Source organism: Sciurus vulgaris, assembly GCF_902686455.1.
Source record: "Sciurus vulgaris genome assembly, chromosome: 10".
NCBI classification, from domain to species: Eukaryota; Metazoa; Chordata; class Mammalia; order Rodentia; family Sciuridae; genus Sciurus; species Sciurus vulgaris.
The window spans coordinates 18,324,387-18,344,227 of NC_136470.1; the positions used below are offsets into that span (position 1 = coordinate 18,324,387).

General features: G+C 37.8%; 1 protein-coding gene across 6 annotated transcripts in view; it reads left to right on the forward strand.

Annotated features, from left to right (window-relative positions):
- APP (amyloid beta precursor protein) overlaps positions 1-19,841 on the forward strand; it is a 239,573-nt gene that overhangs the window by 120,137 nt on the left and 99,595 nt on the right. For all 6 annotated transcript variants that reach the window (XM_079156438.1, XM_079156442.1, XM_079156437.1 and 3 more), the window contains exon 6: positions 7,405-7,607. In XM_079156438.1, the coding sequence (XP_079012564.1) occupies positions 7,405-7,607 (203 nt within the window). The remainder of the gene's footprint in view (positions 1-7,404; positions 7,608-19,841) is intronic.

Here is a 19,841-nt window from a genome sequence, read left to right on the forward strand (position 1 = left end):
AGACATTCCAGTCGCGTGTGATAAACATGGCTACCTGAGTCACTCTGCCTGTCTGTCTCCACCCTCTTCTCTTACACTTCTCTTCATTCACTGCTTCCTCTGCTTACTGTCTCTTTGTTGTTTTTCTTGAGCCTGCTGACTGTTGCATTTGTTTTTACCTCTGCCTTCACCATCTGCCAGCCCCCTCGTTTTCTCAGTGCCTGACTCAGTATTCCATGTCTCTGTTCCCACAAACACCTATTATAATCACTTGCTAGCACATTAACCCTGTTTACCCCTTTGAATCATTTTTAAATTTATTTGCTCATCTTGTACCTCTTCTGTGTATGTTTCAGGAAAGTAGGGGACTTGGTCTTGTTCACCTGTGTATCCCCAGTTTTGAAATAGTACCTCACACTTGATAAAAAGCATTGTAAATGTTGATAAAAAGCATTGTAAAAAGGTGTGTGGCATAGAGAAGTACTTTAATGGAATAGTTTGGTGGTCGGTTGGATGAATGGATACCTTGCCTTTGTTTTGCTTGTTATCAATCTGTGCATTTCACTTTCAGCACAAATGCTTAACTGTCCATTAACTAAAGAAAAAAATAAGAATACATTTGTTTCTATAGTTTAGCCTATCTCATTGTCCATGTGAAATTCTGTTATAATCAAATTTGCTTACTTCTTATTCCTGATTGGGTATTGAATAGATATTTCTACCTCATCCTACTTTTATATCCTATCTGCTCAGATGTCTCTGGCTCTCAGGAAACAGTTTTCCTTTGAATTACCAAAGCATATAACATGCAATATTATCTCTGTTACTCATACGGCAATTAGTGTAGAATCTCTCACCCAGAATAAGCAAGCATCACTAAATGTGTAAGAATGACGATACAGGCTAATTTTAGATCCACATTGTGCCCTGCAGCTCATCTTTAATTGCCTGAGTCATGAATTTTTGGTGGCCACTCTTGCTGTTATCTTCGTAAAGTGGGAATCCTTAACTATGGGTCCTGGCTGGGCTTTTGAACCCTCTGCAAAGGATGCTTTTGGCTGCACATAAAAGAAGATCCAGTCACTGGTGGTGGGGAGCAGAGGCTGGGACAGTGGTACAATGGGTTAGTAGCTTTCCATGGGTCTGCTTAACTGGCTGCATCCTGATGTTCATCACTAAACAATTGACAGATAGTGGTTGTCCATCTGGGTTGGAAAAACATGGAAAAGTAAAGATAAAGAAACCAAAGGGTTCTGGCCACTGAGAATGAACCTTTTCATCTAGAAAATAAAAACTATCCTAGAGTATTCTCCAAGAAGGCCAAGCAGAAATCCTGGCATCTGATTATTCAGAAATGTGTCCATTGCAAGGTCTTCCCAGTTTCCAGGGAGACAGGAATTTGGAGTATTTGTACTTAACCTGTAGTCAAGGAAAGACTTGAGTTCACTTACAAATAGCATTTGCTACAAGGGCCTATGCCTTTTTCAGCAGAAGAAGGTTCATCAGCTTTTCAGAAATCTTTTAACTGAGCAGTTAACAGTATCCACTATGTAAAACATGCTGTCAAGACAAGGAGCCACACTGGTCTCTCCTTAACCAGGGGGATTACGTTCTAAGATGGTGTGTGGATGCCTGAGATCTCAGATAATACTGTACTCCGTGTACACTGTTTTTTTCTAAACATGCAGACCTATGATAAAAGATTAATGTATAACCCAGAGACAGTCAGAGATTAACAGCAATGACTGCTAATAAAGTTGGGTGGTTTTAGGCAGGTTCTACAATAAAAATTAGCTAAAGCCTATGAATTGTTTGTATCTGAAATTTCCCAATTACTATTTTCAGACCATATTTGACCACAGGTAGCTAAGCCACTGAAAACAAGATCACAGTGCTGTATAGTACTGGGACTTCTGAAGAGAAATTTATAGTGTCAATTTTCAGATGGTATTATCTATACATAACAGATTCTAATCCTATAGCATTGAAGGCAGGAAAACTTTTTGTAGTAATTATAAAAACACAATGGATTGAGCCCTTCAAATATAAAACTTATTTACAAAATATCTGAACTACTGAAATAATCAATTTAGAAGATACATTATTTAATCTATTGAACCAAGTTACCAAGGCCATAACAAAAGAATCTCTATATTGATTTTTGAAAAATACGTAACACCATAATCTTCTGTTTATTTTTATCTTTGGTTTGTCATGTGCCTTTATAGTGTGCTAGAGGTTTGGAGTGAGGGTCTATTTTTTTTCAGGTGTGGAGATGCTGAAAAATCACAATATTACCAATTTTAAAAAGAGCTCTTATTCTAGAATAATCTGTGAGAGTATTTACAAAGAGAAGAGTGAGATATTACTCTAGCAGAATTCTCTCTTTCGTACACCTTTTAACTGACCTGTAATGTGCATAAAGAGAAGAGTACACATCCCAAGTACAACTCAACATAACTAGGTGGAGGACCCCAGAATCCTCCCACTGTCCCCTTCAACCCCAGCTTCCTCCTCACACGATGATGCCCCTGAGTTTACCTCCTGGATGTTTACCCGTGTCCTCTGAGAATCGATGTCTTTCTTTTACCTTGAGGAGGGAGAACTGGTTTTCTTCTTTGACCCTCCCCATCTGGAAAAATTTCCTGGGGACCACAGACAACCAGCTTCCTTTCTTTTACATTTTCTCACATTTTCTACAACTTCAGATCTTCCTACTTCAACAGCAATACTTTCAGAAAGTGCTTTCCTTTGAAACAAATTGACTGACCCAGCCATCACACCTTCCTGTTGGAAAACGGGCGATCCTAAGAGCTGATGCAGAGCAGGGAGAAACATCTGTTTATCTTTGTAAAAACAAATTTGCTTCATTCTCTTGCTATTCCTGACCATGGCAGACTCTCCAAGACCCTTTTTTGCTCCACAGCAAGGTACACTGGTGTGAGCTGCTTCCTATTGGCAGGGCCCCCTCTGGCCTTTCCCCCTGTAGGTTGTTGGATTTGGGGAATTGACATTGGTTGTTTTCACTCATCACTACAGAAGTCTAGGTCTCATGATTGCTCACACCCACATAACCATGGGAATCTGCCGTTTCCTGTGTTTGTCTTACAACAGGAAGAAAAAAATGTCACTCTTAACAGAGACTGTGAAAGAATAAATGGAGCTTTTTGAAAGTTTTTATTTATTTAAGTTTTTTAAAACTGTTGTTTGGAGCAGTTTTAGGTTCACAGCAAAATTGGGCAGGAGTACAGAAATGTCCCATGTACCTCTTATTTCCCCACCCCCAACTCCCCCATTATCAACATGCCCCCCAGAGGGGTACATTTGTTACAATCGATGAATCTACATTGGCACATCCCTATCACTCCCTGGGAGTCCATAATTTACACTAGGGTTCACCCCTAAATGACATATATCCACCTTTCAATATCCTACAGAATAGTTTCACTCCCCTAAAATCCCTGGGTTCTGAGTCGTCATCCCGCCTCCCCCTTAATCCTGGTTAGTGACTGATCTTTCTACTGTCTTAATAATTTAGCCTTTTCTGGAATGTCCTATGGCTTTTTCAACAAATGCAAATGATGAATTGTTTTGTATGATTTTAATAAGAAGGAATTAAAACTGGTATGTAAATCATACTACATAAAAGGACTTTCAGGAGCCAACTGCAAGTAGATTATATCAAAGTTAACCTACTTAGCAATAAAAGGAGATTTACCTTTGTGATACAGTTTATCCTTCACCAAAGTAAAAATCTTGCATGCCAACGCATAAAATTTTCTCGTTGGTGATTTATTTCCTCATAGTGGGGTGTTCTTTTGACCTTCTTATTACATTCAGACACCCTTGGGATGGTCAGCATTTTCAAATTTTTTTCTCCTTTCTATAGAAGTGTTTCTCAAAATTAGTATTAAAAACCTGTAAAAGCTATCCGCTGCAAGTTGACAGCCTTTAAAGTTTGTGAATGTGATATGAATATTTGGCCATGTTATCAAGAGACTGTTTTGTTGTGAGTTTATTCTGGTTGTTCATGAGAAATTGCTCTGTGATGCTCAGCCTCACATTTCTGTAAACCAATCCCTCTGAGTTTTCTTACACTGTGATCAGCTTTCAAAACTGGCTCACCTGAGTCACATCACGTAACAACTGTCTGGCATTCAAAGTGACAGTGTTAAAGTAATTTTTTTTTTTCTTTTCCTTGTTTCCTAGTACTCTTAAAAACTATAATTAGAAGTTGGAATGTTGGCATATTTGGAATTCTTGGGGAAGAAACAGCATCATTAAAACACAATTGTGTGCTACTGCTTTAAACAGTGTCCCTCCGAATAGATCATTGAATTCGTGAACATCTAAATTTAATTCCAGAAATCAAAGCTATGGTAATAAGACTGGACCCAAGTTCTCTTAGGCCAAGTAATTTAATTCCTCAGCCAGTTGAACTGTTATGTATCTCTGCTCCTTGTTATTATGCCAGTAAATTGTGCAGGCAGATGCAGTAATGGATGATGGGCGTGTAATTCACTCTTTTTCATGGCTAGGCACATACCAGAATGCAGATCACTTTAAACAGCTGTTTTCCTAGGCAGGTTTTCTGTTTGGACCTTTAAGAGTGACATTCAAGTAATAACAAAGAAAGCTGGGAGGCACCTGGAGATGTCCAGGATCATGTTTTCCCCATCCTCCTTGGTAGCACAGCGCTATCTCAGGCCTGGACTGTGTACTTGGACATTGTTACTGCAGTCATGGTTCAAGATCATGTGCAAAGTTCGTGGTTTAAAAAGAACACCAGCTTGATTTAATTTTTCTCCCTGGTTTTGCTTGAATTTTCCACCTAAATTGGAGAACTCGACAGTATTGTGCATATGATTTGATTAAATGAAAAGATCTCAAACATGGTGAGCTAACTGATGGCGTGCTTCAGGTCATCTTTATTTCTCTTTTTAGTAGCAGAACTTTGAGATTCTGCAGAACAATGTGGAAACAGGACCTTAGGTGAAGTTTGAGGCAGCTGAGCAACTGTTCAGTTCAGTTTTTTGTTTTTTTTTTTTTTTTTAAATGTTGCCTCAAGGAGTAGACTCTTGTGCAGAAATGTTTGTGTAGGCAATCAAGAAATCAGTTGTTTCACCCCATTTATCTATAAGCAGGTGAAGGTTTGTATCATCTGGTTGTCAATGCCAATGTTTTCTCTGCCTCTTCTCATGTATTCTTCATGGTCTTGTGGAAATGTGAAAATCACTGGTCAGAATTTTCTCTGTATTAACACACAAATTATTCTGCTTAACAAGTTGCTTTTTATTCCGTAGCCAAATGCTTCAAACCTCTTTAGATTTGATCATTCATTATCCTTGCATCATATTTACTCAGAGTTAGAAAAGTATCCATTTGAGGAGTCATATACATTTTTATAGCACTTGTATAAAAATCCTTTATGCTTGCATTATTCGTAATCTCATGTGTTCTGAGGGGGTCTTGCATGTCTTTCTACAACTTGTCTTAAAAATCCTTGAAATTCTGAGGCACTCAGAGAATTCCCTTTAGTGATGCATTTGTCTCTGAGTATCTCAGCAAAATTTCGTGTAGCTGTCCTGTCACACATTGAATTTTGAAAGCCTTTCTGCTTTCTGGAATCGTCTTTCTTTCTACATTGTGGACCATGGGTGACATCATGGGTGACATCTCCCCCTCTGACATGTTTGAAATCAGATTTCCTCCATCATGCTGTATTTCAAGGCTTCACAACAGACTGGTTCAGTCACCCCAGATTCCTATCACGTACCCTTCTTGTCCGCCAGAATGGGCTCTGGGGCAATAATTCCCCTCTGCTTTCTTTTTTTTTGGAAGGGTGTGGGGTGTGGCATTCGCATAATAACAGAGCAGCTTTTAATCCTATTAAGATAGTACTTCTCAAATAGACCTGCAGCAGCTGCTCTGGGACATGGAAATCTCCACCGCATCCAGGTCTTTTTCCTGAATTGATTTTGTGCTCAGATCAAAGGCATCTCTCTCTGCTGCCTGCCAGGGGGTATGTGATAGACTCTCCCTATCTCACGCTTCATTCCCATCTTCCTTTATCTTCTTACAGATGCTCTCAACCAGGACTGCAGAAGCACACACATATTTCTGGGGCAGGGCAGAGCGGGGAAAGGGAGGGGTTAATAGGCCTTTTAAATTTTCATTCAGTGTGTCCTTTCTTTGCCATCCAGTCTTGGTGGTTTATTGCCCTTGGTGCATCAATGCATAGATATTTAATGTCATAAATATGATTTCTGATCTTCTTCCAATTCTTACTTTGAGTTGCTGGTTATCTCTTGCCATCATTCTTGGTATTCCTTGTTTGAAGGGTCTCAGGATGTTGTTCCCCTGATACATAGCATCAGTATCACCTGGAAACTTGTCAGAAATGTAGGTTCTCAGGACTCTTCCCAGACCCACTGATTCAGAAGCTCTGAGGGTGGTGGGTGGCTGGTTATTAAGTCGTCTAGGTAATGATGGTGCTTGCCAAAATTTGAGAACTAATGAAATATTGATATTTTGCAAAATCATAAGCAATTAGTGTAGGAAGCTCAACTAAATAGTTTCAGTAGGTTTCCCTAACGATGGGGTGTTACAGATTTATTTAAGTCCATTTCTTCTTCCCCTTCTGTACAATTTCAACTTTCAATAGCATTGCTTGACTTGTGCTTACTGAGTATCTTATTCTGTGCAGGTGTCGCGTGCTTCTTTCATAGATGTTATGAGAGATAATTCCTTTAACACACTAAACTCAGATTTGAAATCCCCCTTCTTTTACAGACTTTATTTTTCAGAACAGTTTTAAGTTTATAGAGAATTTGAGTGGACGGTATGAAGGTTCTCTGCCTGCTTTCAGGTCCCCCACCCCCATGGTTTCCCCTAATTCCTAACATTTTGCCTTAGTGTGACACATTCAATCAATACTGATAAATTAGGAACCAGTGTTCATATTATACACTGGTGGTCACGTTTGTGATGCACGTTTGTGGGTTTTGACAAATGTGTAATTTCACGTGCCCCCTGCTGCCGCAGCATACAGAATAGTTCCACAGCCTCAGACATCCTTCATGCTCTACCTTAGCTCTTCCTCTGTCCCCTCAAGTCCCTGACAACCACTGATCTCTTTATTGTCTCCACAGTTTCACTTTTTGCAAAATGTCATATAGTTGGAATCATGACTTCCTATTTTTGCAACCGTGTAAACTAAGAAGAGCTGTGTTGAAAATCCAAACGAAAAACACTTGCGACCTACTGAGCCAGAGTTCATGCTCAGACCCGCTGGCTTCAAGCTTTGTGTGTTTTTCTTTCATGCCATGTTCCCTCAGGAATTGCCAAAGTTCCTGGTTGTTGTTTCCCTTCCTGAAATTCATTTAATTCACTGTCGCAATGAATGATTTCTGTTTGTTCTTGCAGTGAAGACAAAGTAGTGGAAGTGGCAGAGGAGGAGGAAGTGACTGATGTTGAGGAAGAAGAAGCCGATGATGACGAAGACGTGGAGGATGGTGACGAGGGAGAGGAGGAGGCCGAGGAACCCTATGAAGAGGCAACAGAGAGGACCACCAGCATTGCCACCACCACCACCACCACCACGGAGTCTGTGGAAGAGGTGGTCCGAGGTAATCCACTCTCGGCTGTTTTTTTTTTTTTTTTAATTTAATTTCTTGGGATAAAAGAAGGTATCATACCAGAGTTTGAAATTTCAGTCTACCCTATCGGCACTGCCTTCCCCAGCCAAAAAAAAAATAATAATTATTATTATTATTTATTAATAATAATTAATAATTAATTAATAATTAATAATTTTTTCCCAAGATAACAAATAAGAAGGCTTCTTAGGAAGCTTGTTGGGTTTTTTTTTTGTTTTTTTGGTTTTTTTGGGGTTTTTTTGCTTTAAAAAACAGTTCAAGAGCTCATTTCAAATAATAGGAATTCCTCATCATACAATCTATTCTGTGCCTTGTTCTGCAAGACTCCACCCACCCAGGAACCATCTCATTTGACAAACACTAAGCATTCAATCTCCTTTTGTTGCCTTGGCGGTGGGTATTTTTTGCATGGTATTGTCTGTTACTTCTTTTACCAGCGAGACTGTGAGCGCAGTGATGGTAAGGACTGGACTTGATTCAATTATCATACGGAGTGCTAGGTTTATAGAAAAATTTCAAAACATCCTTTGTTCCATCAATAGTTATGAGATTTAACTAAGATTCGGCAAGTATCCATTATTTGTGCCACAAAATTTAACTTGGATGACTTTTGTTATGCTTAAGCTATTTAACTGGGGAGTGTAAGTTGCTTCTTTAAGAAGTAGATGCTAATATCTTAGACTTTCTTTTTCTGTTAAATTAATGTTCCCGTTGAGAATGCTGTGAACCAAAAGAACAAAAAGGCTTCTTTCTTCATGAGACAAAAACAAGTATTCGCTTTCCATTAAACAACCAAATATTATAGCAACTAGTAAATTTGGGGGTCAGGTTGCTTAAGGGTTACACATTTGTTTTGCAGGTAATAAAAGATGTTTCTAGAATTAGATTGAAGAAATATGCACTGATTAAATTTTAGTGTATTGCAAATACCTTTGAAGTTTATCCACAAAAGTTACAACATTGTCAGACTTCCTCTCACTTTTTATTAAGGTGAATTATTTCAGCTTTATTGTTGTATTAGAGCTTAAAATGGGCTACTTTCTCTGCCTGAGCAGGTTCCTAATTATCACTATTAGTATTGCCTTCCCTTTGTTGCATTTTAAAATGATTTACATATCAAAAGACATCCACTCATTTTAAGCATATAATTCAGTGACTTTAATATTTAACCAAATGGCGTTTAACCATCTCCATAATACAATCTCAGAACATTTTATCACCCCAGTAATTTCCTTCATACCACCTCTCACTTGATCCCTGTACTTATTCCCAGCCCCAAGCAAAAGCTAATCTTTCTTTCTCCATTGGTTTACCCTCTTCTGAACATTTGATACAAGTGGGATCATTCAGTATTTGGTCTTTGGTTTCTGTTTTCTTTCACTTAACATTTCTTTATCTTGTAACTTTTATACCTGAGATAATTATGACTTGAACACTCAGAATTAGCTCAAAATCCAATTAAAATATTATGTTCTTTAGTGAAAGAACATATAAATGAACATAAGTTCTAGGTGGATTGTTTCATGTTATTAGTCCCTACTTAATGACAGTTTCTTGTTCATTTTAGCACATAAATGCATGTGCAAATAAATGCACATTTCATCTGAACCATGCTGTGTTTGAAATTTTCAGGGCATCCTTTTCTGAGCATTTTTCAAATGTCACTTGGGGCCAACAGTGCCAGATCTGGTCACGTGAACTTGTTAGCTCCAATGTCTTCATCTGGGAAACCTGATTTTCCAGGACTTCTCTTCTTAAAACCTAAACATTATGTAACCAAAAATTATAGTAGCTAGTATTCAACAATGGAACTGAAGTTCTTTTGCAGTCCATCAGGACAGCTGTTTATATAATAGTTAAAAGTCTCTTTACTCAACCTGTTTGGTACAAGCCATTTTGCTAGGCCACATGGAATGAATGATGCGCACCCACAGGCTGGCCAACCCTCTTGGGTGTTAAAATCTAGCAAGAAATCAAAGCCAAATAAATATAAACTCAACCTATTTTATAAAAAAATATGAATATGGAGCCTCCTTCAAAGACTAGAGAGAACTACAGATGGATCAAAGAAGGTTCCATGGAGAAGATGGCATTTGAACTAGGACTGGAAGGACTGGCTGCTGGTTGATTTTGTGGGACAGAGAGCACATTAGCATCAGTGGGAAGTAGCGACATAAATATGGTGCTGTGGGAAGGTATGGGGCATGGCTGGGAGAGAGGTTTGGTCTCATTTGAGTTAGAGCAGATGTCCTACATAATAGAATTTGAGGAAATTAAGTTATGTGGAGGTCTTCAGCGCCAGACTGGCCAATATGGGCATTAACTGGAATGATTAATTCTCCAAGGACTAACTCAGCATCATGTGCTGTAGATTTTTCAAATAGACAACAGAGATTTGGATTTGATGTAACTGCTCTCGAGGCGTCAGGTGATAAGGAGTGCCATAATTTATGCATTACAGGGAGTGGTTACCACCATAAACTTGGGATCATATTCCACATTAAGGCAGAGTTCTGTCGAGATCATGTGGTCTTGTTACCTTCTCAGTTAGTAGTTTGCTTTTCAGTTTTACGTGTAGCAATCTTAGGTGTTAAAGCAGGACATAGAAGGACATACACGTTCTAGTATTTTCTACAGAAAGACAAAGGCAGTTAAAAGAAAAAAAATTTTTGTTTAAATCTCTAGGCTCAAGGCTGAAGAGAAATGAAACAAAACAAAAAAGAACCTATTAAAAGATGACTAGTTAAGGGTTGGGGTTGTGGCCCAGTGGTAAAGCACCTGCCTCACGCGTGTGGGGCACTGGGATCAATTCTTAGCATCACATAAAAATAAATAAATAAAATAAAGGTATCATGTCCATCTACAACTAAAAATATATTTAAAAAAAAGATAACTAGTTAATAATGTTGATTGCAAGAAGAGCAGTTTCTGAAAGCAAGTACCTGGTCTTTTAAAGGCACTGACTGTTATTGCCAGAAATTAAAGAACCTTTAATAGGAATTCATCCATTCAAAGTCTCCTGAAGTAGACAAAAGATAGAATTGAGGAAAATCTTTCTGGAAAAGGGGGCCTAATGGAGATATGTTACAGTATATTGTATCCATATGAGATAGTTTCTTTGTAGTCCCAGCTAATTCCAATGAAGATGTGGACATTTTAGACGGTAACGCTAAAGGGAATTGACCTTTCCCTTCGCTTATTAGCAGAAGGTAAAAATTGCCCCAGTCAAGAGCAATGGCCATGCCATTTACACATGCTCACTGTGTAAAAACTTGAAGTAGCCTGCTTCTGTAGGCAGAAAACAATCGTTGACAGTGAGTTGCAAAAAGAAGAGACAGTGAAAGGGGCCTGCAATCTCATTTTCAATGTTAATGCTTTAGCCCCTGATGGAAAATGTGATTTACAACCCAAAGAAAATTGTTTCATCATCGCCAGCTTATTGCTACTAACACCAGTCCTTAACTGCTTCATAAAAAACTCAGTACTTTTGTGACCCATTAACATTTGGAAGAAATAGAGAGACAAAATAAAAATAGAAGACATTTCAGCATGGTCATAAAATTTTCAGCCACGCTGTGTTAGCATCAGTGATACCAAAGTGTGAGAGGTCTGTTCTGTGTTTCTGATTTCAGAGGAAAAATGCATTGAAAGTACGCACATTATTCCAAAATCCAGTCAGCTTTCAGGTTTATTGTTGTCTTCGGTAATTAATAAAAAGTGGAATATTGATCTAGTGGAATAGGCCATTACCAAGTTGAGTAAAACCGTAGTAGCATAGACACTTGCTCCTAATTTTCTTGTTTTAAGAAGAGATTACACTTCATAAACCCAAGATTTCAGGGTAATTTCTGATTGAGTGGGGAATTCTGATGAGGTGTGGGAATTGTAGTAAGTGACGAAGTCTTTGATGTGATCTAGCTGGTTTTATCCACCCAGGGAAACTGCTTTTTACCCTATCCTGATTTCTTTAGCAAGTGTTCTCTGCACCCCTGCTGCCAGCTGGGTGTCTCCTTGGGTAGAAGGCACGATGGGGGCACACCAAACATGGTTTTGCCTTCTGAGAGATTATGGCAGGCCCAAGCTGAAATTCTTTATTGTGGATAGAAGTTTTCAGGATTGCCATCTCCTTGCCCTTCAGGGCAGCAGTTCTATCTTTCTCCCTTGTTACTTTGCTGTGTGGTAGACATTTTACACCCCACGTAAAGCCTAAATCGTCTTTTTTTTTCTCAAAATTGCACAGTCAGCAGACCAATTAGTAGTGAAGGCAGGATTTGGGCCCAGGTGCTCCAGGGCATTTCTGCTACACTAATGCCCAAATTATGCTTTTACTTGACTTTTCTTTATAAATACACCTCATTCAGTTTAACCTGTGCTCCTTTGTAAGTGCTTATTGCTTTGCTATAGGCATGTATTCATCTTATTATCTTTTCCACACTGAGCATGTCTAGAAATTTAGAACTTGTATGTAAATAATCATCCAGTCCCATTTATTTGCATATCATCTGTGGCTTATTCATGCTATTGGGGCAGAGTTGAGTAGTTGTAAGAGAAAGCACAAACCCTGTAAAGCTGAAAACTTGCCATTCCAAAAAGTGTTTGTTAACCCCTGATATTATCCCTAAGAAGAATACTAGAGTTCTTTATATTTCAGATACTACCCTATCAGGTTAGTTTTCTTCAGGCAGTTGTTTTGCAGTTGTTTTGTTTTTGGGGTTGGGGCAGAACATATTGTATTTAAGAGAGAATTTTTAATAATTTGTGGCCTTGGGCCAATTAAATCATTTGTTTCTCATAGGTATAGTATAGGCGCTAATGTTACTTTGCATGTCCCTTGTGAAAACAACTAGATAATTGATAATAAGTACTTACCACAATGCTTAGTAACAATTCAGCAATGACTAGAAACTGTAAGTAGAAATTTCTAGTAACTTTAGTTTGTTTTACTAGCACAGGCTGCCCAAATGCACAGCCTGTCTACATCTACTAAATGTAAATTCGTATGCATCAAATAAGGTTTAATCCCTATTCTCTCTGTAAAATGGGAATTAATAATACGTATCAAATATTTAGCTTTTTTTGAGAATTACATGAAGTGATACATGGGAAACATGTAGCACAGGTCCTGACAGACAGAGATGTTAATCTCGGCTGCTGGGATTGTTGTGGTTGTAATCATCATTCCAGTCCTCTAATGTGTTCTGAACATTCGAGAACTAATGTTTACTGCAAATTAAGAATGTTAAAGGGAAGCCATCAAACTGACTTTTTAAATTGTAAAAAGCATAAATGCAATATGTCTATTATCTATTGGTGTAACAGCTGATATTTTTTAGACAACATTATTACAATTAAAAAGCAACTTAAACTTGGTTTCTTGCTTAAAACATTTTTTGTGAATATATATAACATATTAAAGTATCTGCAGTTAAATTTTAAGTCCGGCTGAAATTGAACAAGGTGGTATTAAGTGCTACCACATTTCAAGGTAGAGTTTTATTTCTTGTAGGTCTTTTAAACCTTGTGGAAAATTCTCTATTAAATGACAGATGGAGACACTGACGTAGATGACTATCTCCTCTGATGGTAAAACCAAAACATTTGGTATAGATGTTGCTTCCCTTGGGTTGGGGACTAACCTTGGCAAAATGCAATTTTTGTTTTTCTCCTTCTGCTGACTGTTAATCTGGGAGAAGCATCATGGCTTATTGCCATACATCCTACCAACATTGATGAGGCACTTCTAGGTGCAGGCATTGCACTGGTTGCTGGAGACCTGAATAAGGTGGCCAGCTCCGGTTGCTTCAGCCATACTCACACTGTCTTTAAAAAGAATGCATCTATTCAGCCTGGCTGGGAAGGAAGTTTTGCAGCATGGAGAAAGGAAAATACTTAGCCTCAGGGAAGAAATTTCCACCTAAGGCACTGTGGGAGTGTTGGCATTCGAGTGATTGTGAAGAAGAAAAGAATTTACCAGGTGATGGAGCATCAAATTGAAAGAATCCACCCAGCATTTTAAACTGATCAGAGCCACTTGCATTGATCTTAGAGGTAAAAGAAAGCATGGCGTAATCCTTATGTTTCCATCGTTACCTGTTTGCAATGGACATGATCCAGGTACCTATAATTCACTAATGGGATTCTTGCTTATAATTCATATTACAACTTTTCACACAACTTGGGGGTAAACTGTGAGCTTGACTTGTTGTGAACGTGAAAATGAACTCACATACTTGAGGTGGAAGCCTCCGTAGTGGCGTGCTAAAAAAAAAAAAAAAGCTCCAAGAAGTGTTTGGGATTAGGGCCAGAGAATAATAGCATGTCCTTTTAGAGAAAGCCTTAGGCCTTCACCTCCCATTTTCACTAAAGCAAATAAGATGCAATCCTATTTTTCCACCATGATGTTCCATCTTTTTGAGTGTCAGGAGAACTGATGCCAGCACTGACCATAGATGTGACAGGTGGCAGCCTGTTATTTTGTACCCTGGGGCATGGCAGCCATTGTGATGTAAGCTTTGCTTTGCTAGATGATCCTAATCTAGAAAACTCACTCTGATAATTAGGTTGCTTGAAATGGGAGACTGAGGAGCAGAGGTATGCTAGAGAGACACAGAAAGAATACGCATATTCACGAAGATCTACATTATCAGAAAGAAAATCATGTTTCTGAACTTGCTTTTTTGCTTGTAGTTTTACATCGTTGGTTATGCTCCATCATTTTTCACCTTTCATTTCTGCAGTGTTTTAATTTCTTAGGATTCTTTATTTCACTGTTAGAATAATGGATGTAATCAGATAACAGTATTTTAAGACAATTGTATCTAAACTAATTATAAAAAAAAAAAACAAAAAAAAAACACCTTCAGTTCATTTCAATTAAAGAAACCGGGTCTTAAAAGAATGCCAGTCTTTCTTACGTTTTTCCCCAAATTAGTTGTTTTCAGAAAAATACGTATATGCTTCAGACTCAATTGTATGCATCTACTCAAGAGTTTGTAATTAAGAGAACAAAAAAATTAAAATAAACAAACAAAAAAGAAATCCAGCAAATTAGAGAGTGGTTCATGTAAACATGCATACATTTTCGTAGGCGTACCTTCTTAGCTAATTTGAATGTCCAACTGAGTTTGGTCCCAGATTCCTTGGACAGGTAACAAAGCTGTGAGTTTTAAGGGACATCTTTAGTTCCCTTGTAGAAAAATGAGTTTCTGGGATTTTTAAAAGGGGTATAAAACAGCCTAAACAAACACCTTCTTCTCTCACCCTTGAATCATTTTGCCCTCCTAAAAAATTCATCTTTGATTGCCATCCATCTCTGCCAATATGTCCAACCTTTTGTGATTCTGTTAGTGAAGAGCGAAAGTGAAGGGGAGACAAGACTGAGTGAATCTCATAGAAGAATCCTGTTGAAACTCAACTACTATGTATAGCTATAAAGCTCTGATAATAATAATAATACTGAGGAGGAGGAGGAAGAGAAGGAGAATGAGAAGAAGAAAGAAGAAGAACCATCACGTTTGAGAACTCCCCCTCAGTCTTCGAAACAGCAGCCTGAATTTTAAAAATTGAAAGAAAGGGAGTTTAGGGTAGGAGAAATGTTAAAGGCGCACTCTATTGTATAGTGTAAGACTGTTTCAGTGTTTATGAGGATGGAGTTATCTCTTTTTCTTACATTTATATATGTTGTTAGCTATCGTTTCTGAGACAGAATTTGAAAGTCAAAGACTTTGGACAGACAGGTCACGTTACTTGCCCATGACTAAGTTCTTGGTATTTCATGACATAAACAAAGAAAGGCTTTGCTAACCAGTACTCATGATTCTTTTCATTCTGAAAATTAACTAGCATTTGTTACCTAGTACCTCTGGGATGTTGGTGACTGCTGCACAGTGTCCTTCATGGGCAAAATTACTAAAATGCAACACAACTCCTTTTGGGGCTTGCCTGGGTGGTAGCAGGCTATCTCAGCCTCAGCACTATAGATGTTTTGGCCATGTAATTCTTTGTGTTGGGGGACTCTTCTGTGTGTTGTAAGATGTTTAGCAGCATCCCAGGTCTCTACCCACTAGAGGCCAAAAGTATCTACCCCTGCAATTGTGACAACCAAAAATGTCCCACGGGAAGGGATAGAATAGAGCCTCTTCAGTTGCAAGCCACTGGTGTCTAAATCTGCACGATGTCCATATTTGAGTATGTGAACAGGGAAATGCCCCTGCTATGCTCTGCTGTACTCCCATCTTAATGTTGACTATACCTCCTGACTCAGTACTTAGCACATGGTAGGTAGCCAAAGAACATATGCTATCTGACAAGAAAAGTAAAATAAATAAAAATGCACCAAAGTAAATATGATAAATACATACTTAGATGAAAACAAGATTCATAAGTTATATAATGTGGTCTAATTGCTTGTATTTAGAGACAGAAAGCTGCATAAAATGTTGACTTAAAATGTGGCACATGCTTATTTGCCACATAGGCAGTGAAATAAGAGGAGGCTATCTTTCTAGTTTTAGATTTTATTCTTTCCTGAGAAATTCTTCCTCCCCTGGCACAGTGTTATGAAAGTGCAAATGGTAGTTAGCATCCACGTTGTAACCAGGAACATGGCTGTTCTCAGTCTTTCCTGCTGGAGATGGTGCCCAGAGGCCAGTTAGCATGATCTGGTGAATGTGCCTGGTCTTCCCCAGAAAAGGACATGAAACAGCAGGACTATCCTTACACCCCCTGACTCATATGTAGAAGCATTCTTTTTTTATTAATGAAAATAAGCTTTATTACATCAAGTAAATACACACAAAGATGCAAACTGTTTTAGTCATTTTCTTCCAGATGTTTTGATCACTTACAGAACTTAAATCTACATACAGTCTTAATATGAACATTTTCAGGGTCCTTTTTAGATTTGGTAGGTTGCTCTTTCTTCTGTATTTATAACTTGTGCACTCTTAAAATTGATTCAGAGCACCAAGAGTCATGCAAATGTGTAAGCAAAAAAGAAGTGCTATTAAGCAGAATCTACACTATATGGCACACTGGGCCAGCTAAGTGAAGCAGATGGTCAGGATGCATTAAAACAAAGTCCTTGGGATCAAATGAGTAGAAGCATCCTTTTTTTTTTTTTTTTTTTTTTGTTCTTACAAAATCCAATTCTTTCTTTACAAAGAAATGGTATAAGGAAGTATATTTTAAGTCCAGTGATCTTTCCTTGATTTTAATCTCAGTTCTTTTCATTATGTTTCCAAATAAAAATAAAAACTTTGATATTTTTAATGTTCCGGCATGTTATAGGAATGACATCACTGGAATTCAGGTTTCTGAGAAGTCTAATGTTTTCGTAGACTTAAGTATGAGGAAGAGAATTACATCCTGGTATTGGATCTGAGGCAAAAGTATTGAAACTATTTTCATGTGGTTTCAGACACAAAACTTGAGAGTAAAAAAATAAATATTTGTATATAACCTGTTAAAATCAAGTTTTTGAGATACATATTTGAATCTTAAGACTCTACTAAATTTATGTCCTCTGTTTTCCCACATATTATGTGAACCTCTTTTCATATGCCAAAACCTATGCAACATTTACTACTTTTTCCCCTCCTGGTCTTTTTGGAATGTGATTGGATCTCATATCTCTAATTTCGACATTTCTACTGCATTTAAAAGATAGGGTTGATCACTGTGCCTCTCTTAAATTTTTATCCATTCAGATCACCCCAAAGGCTCACCCAAATTCTAGGTTCATGGGACTGGAGGGGAGTCTAGGCAATACTGGCCCTGGGCAGTACTTGGAGGAGGAGCCTCTAGCAACATCTTCTGGCCTCCATATTGTGCAGATTTGAGGCACTGAAACAGGGAATAAGACTCTGAAACGGAAACCTTCCTTATCACGGTGATATTGTTTTTGATATATTAGTAATGTCAACCAGAGCGAGAGAAACCCTGAGGTATCTACCCACTGAAGTTTTTTGTTTGTTTTCACTTTAAATTTAAACCCTAGACCAAGAAAACTGTAAAACTCTTCCAGGCTCCCTACGTATTACATTGCTCCTGGTTTCATTTGTGCCCTCATTGTTATGGTGGAACCAACTCTGCTAGCCTGTGAAAACTAATTGTCCAGGAACTTCTTTCACTTGGTGAGCCACAGCCATTGGTAGCTTGAAATACCAGTGGAGGAAGTATTTACACCATGGAAATCAGCAAATGCTGTGACTCGAGTGTTTTATCTTTCATTTCACTGGAGAAAGCCAATTTCCCAACATAACCTCTCTCTCATTTAATGGGAAAAGCCACTCCCCCTGACTTTCTGACAGTGAGCATGATAACCTTTGCCTGGTTTCAAACTTATTAATACTGTGTTGTACTTCAGACTAACTGTGCAGATGAGTGAAGAACAAGTGTATTCTCACAACAAACAGGAAACTAAAGTTGAAAGAAAATTACAGTGGAACCCTTCAGTGGCTGTTAATACCACAACACAGGAGTTCTGATTAGCCTAAGACTTCACAAGTTTATCTCCTTCAGGTGGTATTTTATAAATAACCTTTCGTCCTGGAGAGATGTGAGAACTGGGTCAGGTATAATTAGAATGGCAGATGTATTGGGCAGCCTTAGAGAATTAACACATTTCAGTAAAAAACCAAGCCAACTGAAGATACCTTCTAGAGACTTCTATGACAAATAAGCACCCGTCATTTTGTACTGAGTCAGTGGCTTCGTTGCCATGCACAGCTGTTAGTATCATTTGTTGGTATTTCATCCCATATTTGGAGCTTAAGTGAGATTTGTCATAAGACTTCAGTTCGAGCTTACTTGCCTAATTTTATATGAGTCTATTTAGCAAAATGTGATTCCTAGATATAAATATTTGATCATTTGTTGCCCTTATAATTTTCTAGTCATGTTTTTTTGATGACTGCCTGCTAATATGCATAAGCACATGATAAATGCTCTTTTCTGTTAAAAGTTCTAGCATTGAGAAAAAAAAGTCTCCCTACCCCCAAACCCCCAAAAAAGTTTTTTAGTGTGTTGACTTTTAAATTTTTTCATCTATAAAAATCAAACACTTGTCTACTTAAGCATCAACAGAATACAAGTTTGATTCTAATAATTTAGGCCTAGGATGTAGTAGTATTTACAGTTGTAGCAATGATGGAAATCAGACTTAAAAAAAAAGTAAAGTTGTTCTAAACTGCATTGAGTTCAGCCTTTCCATTATTGATGGACCAAATGATTAGATAATAAACAAATTATTTTGAAATACTGAAGATAAGTGTACCTAGAAGATTTTAGTACTTTATGCCCTTTATTTTATTTTACTGTTAGATTAAAGAGGTGATTTATTTCAAAGGCAAACTGTATTTTATCTTGGCTATTTCTGTCCCTGTTCATCTTAATATTTGGAGACAAAGCACAAGATAAGGAATTTTTAACTAGAGGAAATGAGATATATATTTTACTGTGTATGACATTTAATTAAGTATATATTCTTACAGAATATGGAGAAAATTATGCTTTATGACTTTTTTTTTTTAATAATCTCAGAATCTACAGTTCTTAACTCTGTCTATAAAAAGTTCCCTGGTTTAATCAGAAGCAGTTGAACCAGGCAACTGTCTTTAGAGATTCGGAAGGGATATAGGCACACTTTATCCCTGTTTCCAGTCCCGCATCCATCCGTTCCTCCATACCTGTGTATTTAGCATTAGATGACCATGTGCAATTCTACCCATTCCTGACCACTTTATCACAGATACCATTTGTATGCAAGTATTTGTGAGATTGTTGCTCATCTCCAGGCAGCTCACAGGACTCCACCAAGGTTGTGAAATTCATTGGAACCTTTTAAAGTCAGGTATGCTAACAGTTCTAACAAGAACAGGAGAGTCAGTCCAAAATCTGGGCAGTTTTAAAATGAGAATCATTCGTAGGCTTCACGAAGAGTGGTGGGTTTATCACGTAGTTATTTACTTACTTGACATAACAAATGGATTTTGAGTTGTGAATGTTTTTTTTCTTATCAATTCTGGCTCATTGTGGCTCATTTGACCTGATTTCTTCAAAGGCTTCCATAACTATTTTAAAATGAGAATGAGGTAGAAGAAAAATAAAAATGAATATATCATTATGTTTCAGTAGTGATATAAGAAATTATATTGTAATGTCATTTGAACTCTAGGCTGGGGCATTTTCCATTTATCAGAAGTA